This window comes from Notechis scutatus, chromosome 2 (genome assembly GCF_049901735.1).
Source record: "Notechis scutatus isolate UNSWTSFEM ecotype Mainland chromosome 2, rNotScu1.2, whole genome shotgun sequence".
Classification (NCBI taxonomy): domain Eukaryota; kingdom Metazoa; phylum Chordata; class Lepidosauria; order Squamata; family Elapidae; genus Notechis; species Notechis scutatus.
In genome coordinates, this window is record NC_142010.1 from 166,222,453 (window position 1) to 166,234,644 (window position 12,192).

Below are 12,192 nucleotides of genomic sequence, written 5' to 3' on the forward strand. Positions count from 1 at the left end.
ACTGCTGAAAATAGCAATTTTCTCTTGCAGTCAACCCACATTCTGCTTATACAGTACTCCATTATGTCATAAGCTGTTTTCTTTTCCCACTGTCTGCTCTGTTCATGGAATAACCCATAACTAAACATAAGCATAAATAAATGTAGTGTTTACCTGGGGAGCCCCTAGGCACCAGCCCTTGTCCTTGAGTTGCCACTTCTTTATTACTGCTTCTGCACATTCATTTGCACTCTCGTTTAGACCCAATCCACAATGGCCCATTTTTCATTGGTTGCCCTGTCAGGTGGAGAGGGCAGTAGAATTGGGAAAAGCACAGTCCCTAGTTGTGGAAGTTGACAAAAGATTCCCTGAATAACTGGTTCTTGGAAAGTGGCCAGCAATGCCAATCCTGAGTAGATGTCAAAGTCTTTGGCTTTGCCAAAAAGGATGGTGAGGTCCATATGACCCTGACAACTTGGAGAACTTTTAATTTTGGATAATGTGGATGAATGCTTAGCTAGAGTTTTCAGTTTGGATCTTTTTTTCCCTCCTTGCAGTGTTTGCACCTGAATACAATGATTAATTAACTAAGCAAAAAGACACTTTGAAGTGTTCAAATTATCTTTCCAAGATTCCTTTCTGACAACTTAATTAAACTATATATCTTGAAATTAAATCAACAAATCTGATTATACAAGGGAAGGATATACCAGGCTCCTTGAATTAACCAAAGTAGGGAAATCATACAGACCATGGCTTCTAGAATTCATTTTTCTCTCTCTTGAATTTCTGTCTTCCTAGCCCTACCAGATTTGCCCACTTTTGATCAATGTTTCTATTCTCCCCCAAAAGCAAATTTGCTTCCATTCTGTTCAGTGTTTGGAGTCATTATTCTGTTCTGTTTTGGGAGAGTGATCCTGTTGAGGGAAGCTCATGACACTTCACAGAATTTCTGTCACGCATTTCTTTGGGTTGACAAGAATAATCCATAATGCTTGTGGAAGATGGCTATTTACTTATAATTAAGGAACAATTTATCTCCAAGGATGTAGGTTGAACTAGGAATTTGTGACCTTTCCTGTCAATGAAGGCAAACTGTGAACCATAATCCATTTTTTGGCTTCTTTTCTTTTCTTCAGGCAATTTCTTTAAAAAAAAAAAAGAGAAAATGTGCCTGCTTCTTGAAAACATTGTGGTTATTATTTCTGGTTATCAGGAGCCATGATATCTTGCAGTTTTGTTTATTAATTTCTACTACTTTTTAGATTTAAAACACTCCAGAAGAAAGTGTAAAATCTTAACACGTAATGTAGAAATGTAATAAACTTAAAATTATCATTCTCCTGCAGTAGCCCAGAAAGAAAACATTCATGTTTTAATTGCATGTGTTATAATCACTGCATTCTTGCACATTAATAATCAGCAAGGGAAGGAGAAAAAGAGCAACATGAAAACTGGTGCAATAAATGCACCGTGGTCTGTAAAAACAACTTTGGAAGTAAAGCAAGGAAAGATTGACTGGTCATCAGAATAATACTATTATGCAACAAGGTTTAAGAACTCTGTTATAATTCTTAAGACAATATTGCACTGCTTACAACATATAGTTCTATCTAAAGTGGAAAAAAGAAATATTAATTTGTATTTAAAGGAAAGAAAAAAAATGTAATATTTCAAACACAATGATCCAAACCTATTAAGTTTTATCCATTATTTCCATTCACAGAATGTAGCTGGAACATTTTCATTTAATTTCAAGCCAATTTTCATTCCATGAGAGTTGAGAACTTTTAGTCACCGATGGTATATTATTTTTCAGCAGATATTTTTTATATAATTATATTATGTATAAATTTGTTGCAGATTTTACTAAAAATACTATGCTTATATGGATAAATATAAGTAACATCAGTTTCCATCTTACAATTCAATTCAAGACTCAGCAGTACTAAAATTTATTTCAAATTCTACAACCCTGTAATAATGTTTCAAGCTGCACGTGAGGTTGGTTTAAAAACTTATTTTAGAATACTGGTTTTGAGAAGAGGAAGAGAGAAGAGCCTGGATATGAGTATGTGAAAAATGATGATGGAGAACAGTAAAATGAATGCCAGAACCCAAGACAGGTGAATTTCAATGTCCTGATATCTGGAATTCAACTTGGATATGCTCATTGCAATTGGCCCACAAAGATTCCAATACTGTTTTAAATTTATCTCTGCAACTAAGTGGTCCAGAAACATGTAGAATATGAATTTCACAGTGGAATGCAACACAATTTGGGCTGGGCAGATTCCCAGACTCACCTGCACCACACTTGCAGTAAGCAGTGCTCACTGAAAGCATCAATCTTCTCACTGGGACTGCAATATGCAACATGCATGGCAAAATGCCAATAGGAAAACTTCAAAGGCTACTTCAACCAGCCTTTTAAACTTCATTATTTTTAAAAAGGAATCATACCAACAACAATAATAATAAAGATGTGTTATCTGTATTCATCAAGAATTTTGATTCCAATATACATAAATAATATTCACATATTTTATATATCCTGCAAGAAAAAAATATGCTTAAGTCTTTTTCTTTAACAGAAGTGGGGAACTTATTGAAAGATCCATTTTTAGGTTTTGAAAAAGCTATTTTTATCCCAAAGTGTTGTCTGTGATATCTACCGTAGTAGACAAAAATGTATTGCAAAATAAATTTTACTTTCAAATTCATTTTGATGTGTTCTCTGTTGTCTTGCGTGATATTGTTTCCAGATACTTGAAGATCAAATAACCAGATTTCAGATTTTCAAAGATTATAAGGTGTGCAGGCTGAAAAACTCCTCTGCCAACTCCAGCTTTTACAAAAGATTCCTAAAGAAGCACCATTATACCCAGGTGAGTCTTAATCACAGGATTTAAAATTGGTAAAGAATGTCTCTTTACAGGATTATTCTACACTTTTTGAATACTGTACAAATAAAAAGAGTGAGATCCTTGTGAAACTCCAGGATTCATAGACAAATGTTAGTTATTGCAACTTAGTTGAAAGAAATCTTGGCCAAATGATAAACATCATCGGGCAATTTTGTCATGATGGTGCAAAAAAACCTCTGCACTGAATGAAGATTTCCATATCCTAAAGTGACAGATTGAAATAAGTTGCTGATCCTTTCCCTAATCCATTTACTCATGAACAAGAAGAACAAATGGTCGATGCACATCATTATTGATAATAAAAAGAGGCAAGGGTCTCAGAGGCACTGGGATTGGTTGCCAGTCTGAACAGACTGATGAAGATGTTTAGACATTTCAAAATAGCAGTCAAAGAACTTGAAATCTGGGTGCTATTAGTGCACTTTTGTTGCCTTGCATTGCTTTGCTCATGCCACCAAGTAGGGGGTTGGGGGAAAGCAAATGATAAACTATCAGGAATCCACATTATTTGGGCAGGACAATGTTTACTACAATGGTCAATCTCAATAGTTGCAGCTTGTTCCTGTGGCTGGTATATTTAACTTCAGCCTTTCAATCCTTCAAAATCATGCGCCACCTTCTCTGTTGCAAATATACAAGGTTTTTTCCTGCCATATACTGCACAAATTGTTTTGGTCATATAAAATTGAATTTTTGAATTATCTACATGCTGAAGAGCGCAGTACTTCTCTCATAATTCTCAAGGTCTTATTTAAACACACATAAGTCTTCTCTCAAGCCTGAAATCTGAAGTGGTCCATGTAAACAAAACACAGCTAATGTAGATTGTTCTGTCCTTTTTCTGGAATAGTTTTTATCGATATGCATTATTTCCTGAAAGTGTCGTATTGGCTAGATGTAAAACTGGCAGGGGGTGAGCTTCTGTGTTAAAAACCCAGTGATCCAAAGGTAAGAGATCATCATTGGAGAAGAGCAGATATAAATACCTGCAAAGTAAGAGAAACAAGATCTGTCATTAGACATGATACACAAAAGATACCATTGAGACTACATTGAACACTGCATGACCAGAGGTCTGCTTGTGCAACAGGGCTATTTTCTGTTTTCCTTCACCATCTCCTCCCATCAGCCATCAGAGAAGAGAGAAGATGTGTGCCCAGGAGGGGTGGATGGTCAAGAAAATTATGTTGATGGCATCAGGACACAGATTCCACTGTTGACTATTCAAATCCATTAACTACAAAGTATAAAATAATGCATATCATCTAATTAGATACAAATATAATTAAAATACATTCATTTTCCTTTTAAATAAGATGCCTTATCACTCATGTATTGTAAATATACTAAATATTCCACTAATAGTTACTGATGAAGATTTAAAGCATTTGTAATAGTACACTAAGTTCTAAACAATCATGATCCACACTACCAAAAAGGTTCTTCATTTATAATGAACATCTACAATCTGTCAGTGAGATCCCATTCTTGTGTCACAATTTGTAAACTCTTGGTTGGTGGAGCAAGCTTTTTCTTAAATTCTCCTGTTTTGCAACATACTAAATTCCAAATAACTTTTCAAGAATTCCTAAATTCTGCACACTTGCACAATTTCCCCTTCACCCCCTTCTGGCACAATTGCAATATCTGTGTTTTCACTATATTCATGTAGGCAATTTCAATGTGTGATATTATGAAATAGAGCCAATACATTTGATACCATCTCATTCACACCCTAAAACAGCTGATGGCATTCTCACAGATACACAGGATAAAGGGCACCCTTTTGCAAGTGTTACAGAATAGATTAGAATTCCTTTTATTTAGGGGGGGGGGGAGAAAAAAAATAACAAGGAGACTGTAGTCATATGCATTAGCAGCCTGGTGGGATAAAATCTCCAGCAGTGGTAATATCCAACGGTTTATAGCCATTTAACACAGCCATTTTCCTAGCAGGCATATGTATTTTATAAATATAAAAATCTATTTTCTATAATATTTATTATTAATATATAAGTGCTGAATATTTCTTTAAATTTACTAAATTTATAAGGTTGCTGAAACAAATATCAAAGAGAAAAATCTACTTACTTTAGAGTTTCAGCAAGAAAGAAGCTTTGTTGTACATCATCATATGTGGGAGCTGAAGAGTAGACATCCTTGACCCCGGAAAATCCACCACTCACTCGGCAGTACTTATCAATGGCCTTAAGTGGAACAAACAGAATGAATGCTTTATTAGCCAGCAATTCAAAATTGGATGTAGCTGACACAGATTCAAATTATGTAGATATTATATACTTAGAAATGAAAGCAGAACAGTAGAGTTTACACTAGAGAGTTACAACTACATGATATAACAAAAGTGTTATTGCCAAAATGTCTACAGGTATTTCTTGACTGTTCAATGACAGTTCAAAATTACAATGGCCTTGGAAACGGTGACTTACACTCCATCCTTGAAGTTATGGCCTTTGCACCACCAATCCACAGTCACATAATCACAACTTGGGCAACTAGCTTGCATTACAATGGTTGAAATGCCTTGTAATCATGTGATCACAATTTGCAATCTTCCCAGCTAAAAGCAAAGCCAATAAGGGAAGCCAGATTTGCTTAACAATCTTGTGATACACTCAACAATCATGCGATTCACTTAATGTTGGTGGTAAAAATAGTCATAAAATTGGGTTTGGTCAGGTGAAGACTTGTTTAGCTACTCTATTACTTAAGCAACCAAAATTCATAAGCTACCTGTGTCTGTAAAGCAATAGCACCCTGGAACACAAGTTTCAAATTTTGTAGAGGGCTATTTTTGTATTTTTAAGCAATAAGTATGGAAACAATTAAGTGTCTGCCCTAAGATATGAAGAAATTCTTGCTCTTAGAATTATTTTATAAGCATTTCAATTATATTTGCATTTGATTGCTTCCACAGTACTGTTGAAAGATTTGTTATGTGAAGTATGTCTAAAAGGGGAATGATAGTCCTGTCTACTTTATGCCATTATTTGAGATAAAAATAAAAACAGTCCATTATATAACAAACCTCATGAACCAACAGCAAACCTAACAGCCAATAGCATTTGGCAATGAATCTCTCTGGCTGATTAGGGCAAACTTCAAACTTGATTTACAGGTTATATGTAAGCCAGTTTCACTTTGGGAACTTGGCCAATATCAAGATTCCTAGTTTATGGTGCCTCAGGAAAGCTGAGATAAATGATAATTAACAGATAAGAGATAATCAAAGTTGGAAGGGACCTTGTAAGTCATCTAGTCCAACCCCCTGCCCAAGCAGGAGACCCTACACCATTTCTGACAAATGGCAGTCCAATCTCTTCTTGAAAGTCTCAAGTGATGGAGGTCCCACAACTTCCGAGGGCAAGCTGTTCCACTGGCTGATTGTTCTCACTGTCAGAAAGTTTCTTCTCAACCTAATCTTAAATTTTAATTCAACTGAATGGCATGATTGCATGTATTTTGTTAATGACAACAATAAAGGCAAAATTAACAATCTCTGCTAGGACTACATAGAAATAAATCACTTAAAGTATGTACAAATGTGCCTTAAATTTCTGCAATTAATTGTCTGAAAAATAGCTACAATGTAGTCTTATAATGACTCTACAAAAAGCATTCAAAAATAATAACAACAAATGGTTTTTCCCCCAGAATGGCGATGCTTGTTGCATCAGCTGTCCTTCTCCCTGTTCTTGCTCGGCAAGAATATAAGCATCCAAAAGTAAGATATGAGAAAAATATTAAGAATGGTATAACTTATTATTATGAAAACAGAATGATCCATAGCTGGAAAGATAAAATAGATAACTATTCCTTTATAAAATGAGACCGGGCAAAATTAATGTTTCTATTTTCCAATATTTGTATGTTTGAGTCTTTATACGAGACAACCAATAACTCCAGAAAGAAATTAAATAAACTAGTTTTGACTATTTGTCTAGCAACAGAATAACTTTCTGAAAATGGAACAGAACTGAGATTAAATTTGATATGTAGGGAGAAGCATAAAGATGATAAAATTCTGAAAATGGCCAAATCCAGCTATGAGCTACAGAGAAAAATAATCCAAGAAAAAAAATCCCCCAATGCATGCCCATGGAAGATAAATAATTGCCTGGAATGTTAACTACACTTTCATTCCGGTTTCCTCCCTCTTTCTTTTCATTGGTGGGGGGGGGCCAGAGCAGAGTTATTATAAAAGAGGTTGGAATTGGGGGGAAATCTAGGTGTTGTGCCCTGCACGTTTCCTTCTCAAACTTGATTATTCATATTTTTTCAAAAATTCTTGAAGCATTTCTCTTCCAAAGTTATTAAACTATTAGCACTATTAGAAGATTAACTGGAATTTAAAATAGCCCTTTTATAAGCAGAGAAGCTTCTTCAATAACAAGTCCAAAGTCCCTCTATTAAAGTGTTTCTCAACCATGTGGATTTCAACCCCCAGAATTTCCCAGCCAGCATGCTCTGTTAGAATGCACTATTCCTATCTAGAAAGTTTCAAAATACATGCAAACCCCCTTTTTTTTACAAAGTAGCCTCTATTTGGCACACTACTTCTGATTGTGAGGGAAATTGGATCCTGGCTGTGCTTCTTGGAAAAGCCTTGAAGCAGACTCTCTTCTTGTGGTGCAGCTGCTAAGTTACATCGTGAACAAGCCCCCATGAAAAAAAAGTCTAATTTTTAATTAGATTTTCATTTCAATGCTTATTTTACAACTGAATGCATTATTGTAAGGCAAACTTTAAATCTATTTTAAAAATCTAAATGTAAGATAAAAACATTCTGTAAATAACATTAGAAACTGGAAATTAGAAGTCTTTTTCCCCAATATTCTCAGTCATCAGATTTTTTAAAAGCCATTTTTCCTTAGGTGTCCACCAGCAAAGAAGGAACCATCTAGGGGAAAAAATTACCATCATGGTTTTTGATTTCTTACTGTGCACAATATGAAGGTTGGCAGGGAAACTCTGTGAGGTTTTTTTCAGAAGGCTAGTTAATAAATAATTACCTGTGCTGCCTCCCAGCCCCACTGTCTGTACTTAGGATCATGTGTGAATCGCCACATATACCAGTATGTCTCAATCACCTCCGGTCTTAATATGTAGTATTTTTCATTTTGCCGCACTGCTACTGCCTCTAAACCTCCATCAAATTTGAAAGCTTCAGGCCCCAGTTTTAAAGCTGCAAAGGAAAATGAAGAAAATTAATGCAGCAACTTCTTATGTAACTCCTAAGTTCAACAATGCTATTCTAAAAGAAACAGTAATATATGCTTTTAATGATTCCAGAAGTAGTTATGATACTTCTTATGAATCTGGTCAGGTCTGTAACAGCTTGACAGAAATCTAAATTCATTTCAGAATTTTGAGTATATGCATGGTTGTAGAATATTTAAGAAGTATTTAACATAAGATTCATATCTTAGGGAACCATAAGTAAACAGAGAATTCACTGCTGTTTTATATTCATATATTGTTTGTTTTCTGCCCACAACCTTGAAAAAAATTGGCACTGTGTAACAGAAGTGATTATGTCTATAGAACTTTTATGGAGGAGTGAGCAGCATATCACTTGTTCCCAAAGTATATCAGTTTCACTATATGGCTCCTTTCAAACTCTGAAATTTGGGCCTACTGAGTGGAGCCCGAAATATCCCCTTCTTGTCTCCTAAAAAAGCAAAATGTTACGTTAGTTGCCTGGGTTGGAGAGGCCAACCTCACCTTCCACACCTTCTCTGCCCAGAATTTAATTGCTAAAAGAGATACTGGAACTTCTCTTATTTGAAATCATGGGTAGTGAAATATAGGTTTCACTGTCTCTCTTCATTAGCATATTTTCCTGGCAATTTCATGATTCAATTCAAGGAGATGTCATAGTATCAAAGCTAGCAACAGTCTTTTCATCTTTGAAAGAGCTAGTGGGGTTGAGAATGAGGGCAAGGGCCACAAACTAGATCCTTGCATCATATTGTTGGGGCAATGTCTACTATTTCATCCTAAAGTCAGGCTTTTGCTCCTGGTGAGGTTGTGGATTTAACATCACATCCTGAGAGGCCTGTTTTTTTCATGTTAGTTACTGACAGAGACAGACAAGACAGTCACAGTGAACCTGTTGGATGAAAATACCCATGTGCCACCTTGGTTACCCCCCACCCCAAATCAATTCCACAGGCAAGACCATTTCAATGAATAAACTACACACCTTACAATCAAAGCCATTACTATAAATATCACTACTCTAAGCATACTGATTTCATAGTTTACCTTTTGATTACTGTACTGCATATATTGTCAAAATAAACTCTGCCTCTGGTCTATGCAACTTGCCCCATGTGTTCTTTAAAATGACCCAGTATGGATTTGAACCCAGAACTTTCTTCCAACAAAAAATTCCAGTTCCTTTTGAACTATAGGCTTTTCTACCTACCCAAATAGCTTCTATAGGAAACAAAATATCTACATGAAATAGTAATGCAAACTCATCATGCATTTTTTATGGAAGATGTAAGATACAGCTTAGGTCTTTTTTACTTTTACTCGGGGGTCTTCAAACTTGGCAGCTTTAAGACTTGTGGACTTCAACTCCAAGAATTCCTTCTCCAGTCATGTTAGCTCAGGAATTCTGGAAGTTGAAGTCCACAAGTCTTAAAGTTGCAAAGTTTGAAGACCCTTGCTTTTACCTAACCTGACAAATACATTCTATTTTCAGATAGAGCAGAAAAGTTTTACAAGTCTTTCATGGATAATTAAAGATCATCTACCGATATTTATGTCAGATTTTTGTGCAAATAAATTTGTTAAATTTATATAAAAATATTTTTTGAAAAATATACGAGTCATGTATTGATTATACGTATCCCAATGCAAATAAAAATATCGTCAACAAATTTATCTTATTTTATCTTACCTTCAGAAAGCCTATCTTGCAAAAGATGCCCCCCCCCCAAAAAAAGGAGGGGTTTATGGTGTCTCTAGTGTTTAAAGAGATTACTTAGTCACAGGGTTTGAGTTTGCTACTAAGTTGTGTAAAATGTTATTTCATTGCAAAGCCTATAGTCTACTGCAGTAAGCATATAGATTACTAAGATTTACACTCTGCTTTTCTTCCTGTGTGACGCTGTGGGAAACAGGCAGAAAAGGAGTTCAGTGAAAGCAAGAAGAGGCAGCAAGACCCAGGGAAAATGATCTGAAACTAATAGGAAAAAATTTCCTAGTATTCTGGCTTCGTCTTGTTACAGGAAATTATTGTTGGCTATACTCACATTTGTTGGCTTTCTCACAGTTAGTTGAAAAGATAAATGGTGCAGGGTTTTATGAGGGGTTGTGGGGGATGAGAATTATATTCAATACATCCAGCAACATATTTCTTATTTAAACAAAAATAGTTCATTTAGGAGTTGAAACCTCCTCTTCACAGAATTCTGCTTCAATTGTACCTTATAGCAACTGCAAAGGCAAGTCTCAAGGAAAACACAGTCAATACCTAAGATAGCAAGGATACTTACTTGTCCTGTCATAGGATTCATGGCATGTATGTGCAATTTCTGCTCCAAGTTGTAGATAATGTCCAGCCTTCTCATCTCGGGAACCATCAGCTCCAAGGGCAAACATTCCCCCAGCAAAGCATGTGAGATGGCCCATCTTTCTCTCAAGGTGCCCATTTTTCCATTCCCCAATAAAAGTTAGGCCCCCATTAGACTTTCTGATAAGGTGCTTCTCTATGGCCTGCAGTGGAAATACACAACTTTAATTACCATGACAGGTCAAAACATATTTTCATTCCTCTTAATATTCTTCCTCCAACACACCAGATCTCATGAAGTTACAGAACAAAGCAAGAACCGTACAGTTGCTCTATTTCCCTCTCTTTTCATTGAAAGAGAAGTGGGGAAAGAAAAAGAAACTGTAAAACATTTTCACAGAAGAGTTAAGCACTGAGCTTCTTTTATACTTTCCACATGGAAAAGTGATGTCCACTACTTAGAAAATGTTGCCTTCATTCTTCCACTCTTTGTTCCAGTTTTACAATTGGAACTATTTTGGACACAACTTTTCTTCATGTCAACTGAGAAATGGCAACAGACTGAATAATTCACTTAGTTCGGACAGTTCATACCTTGGCCTAATTTCCCTACCTCTCTGAATCTTTGTTAAAGGCAGACTTTTGTACCATGAGTGGGTTCTTATGCAATTATAACGTGAACGTCAGTTGTATTATAGCACTTTAGTCAATGGCCAGAGAGAAAGACTCCTGGCTTTCTCACATTGTTAATAACTGCACAAATTACTGTCAAACTGCCTTTTCTTCCTTGGCTATGACCAAACATTCCATAAAATAAAACTTTGACACAGTTTTCTGTTATTAGGTTCCTTCAGCAAGCGAGAAGAGAAAGCAAACAAGAGTTTTGTGATTTACACAAAGAAACAAACACAAAAAGTACCTCCCCTTGACTTCATTAACTGAAAAAGTCAGGAGTAGACATCAATTTTGTGGGTATGTTAACTGTTTGTTGGAAGGTAAGAACCTCCTCCATGATATCTCTGCTAGCCAAGCCAGACATCAATCTCAACCACTCCTGATCCTCCAGCAACCTCAAAATAAAGATACAAAGTTGCCACTAAAACTTTTCCATCAGCATTGACACTTGGGCTGCAATTGATTAATCAGTCCCTTCAGAAACTCATAGGCAAAATAATCATGAATCAAAATCCCCTCAAGATAAGAGAAATCTTTTATTACAACATACTTTTCATAGACCAGACCCCTCATCCAAAACTCCAATGCCAGACCTGTCATAAAATTCCACACCTAAGGGAAAAAAATCTACACATCTAAGATCATCACACCCACATGGGCGAAAGACTTTTCTCTCTGGACATCCCTAGATCATGAACACCTCACTTTGCATATCTAATGCACAATCAGTCATTATTACTATAAATACTCTACTACTCTCTGTGTTCTGATCTTGTGGCCACCTTTGTCAGCTGATTTATGCATTTACTTTGCTAAACTCTACCTCCACTTCACGCAGGCATCCTGTGCTCATTTACCCGGCCACAGAACAGAGCAGATTTTCTTCTAACACGTTCATCTCAGCAACATGGAAATCATCAAAACTGTTCTTTTAATTTGGTTGGGGAACTAACATATCTTCATTTTCTCCCCAAAGATTACAGAGATATGGGTGCAAATGAAGACTAACTGCCTTCTTGGAAGATAATGTAAATGAGGTACAAACCCATTGTTCTAAATTATGGA

General features: G+C 35.9%; 1 protein-coding gene across 1 annotated transcript in view; it reads right to left on the bottom strand.

Annotated features, from left to right (window-relative positions):
- Positions 1 to 2,454: 2,454 nt before the first annotated feature.
- MAN1A2 (mannosidase alpha class 1A member 2) overlaps positions 2,455 to 12,192 on the bottom strand; it is a 55,973-nt gene continuing 46,235 nt past the window's right edge. Inside the window, exons 10-13 of the mRNA XM_026675408.2 lie at positions 10,436 to 10,655; positions 7,940 to 8,112; positions 4,998 to 5,113; positions 2,455 to 3,892 (exon numbers count right to left, since the gene is read on the bottom strand). Of these exons, the coding sequence (XP_026531193.1) occupies positions 3,760 to 3,892; positions 4,998 to 5,113; positions 7,940 to 8,112; positions 10,436 to 10,655 (642 nt within the window). The 3' untranslated portion in view covers positions 2,455 to 3,759. The remainder of the gene's footprint in view (positions 3,893 to 4,997; positions 5,114 to 7,939; positions 8,113 to 10,435; positions 10,656 to 12,192) is intronic.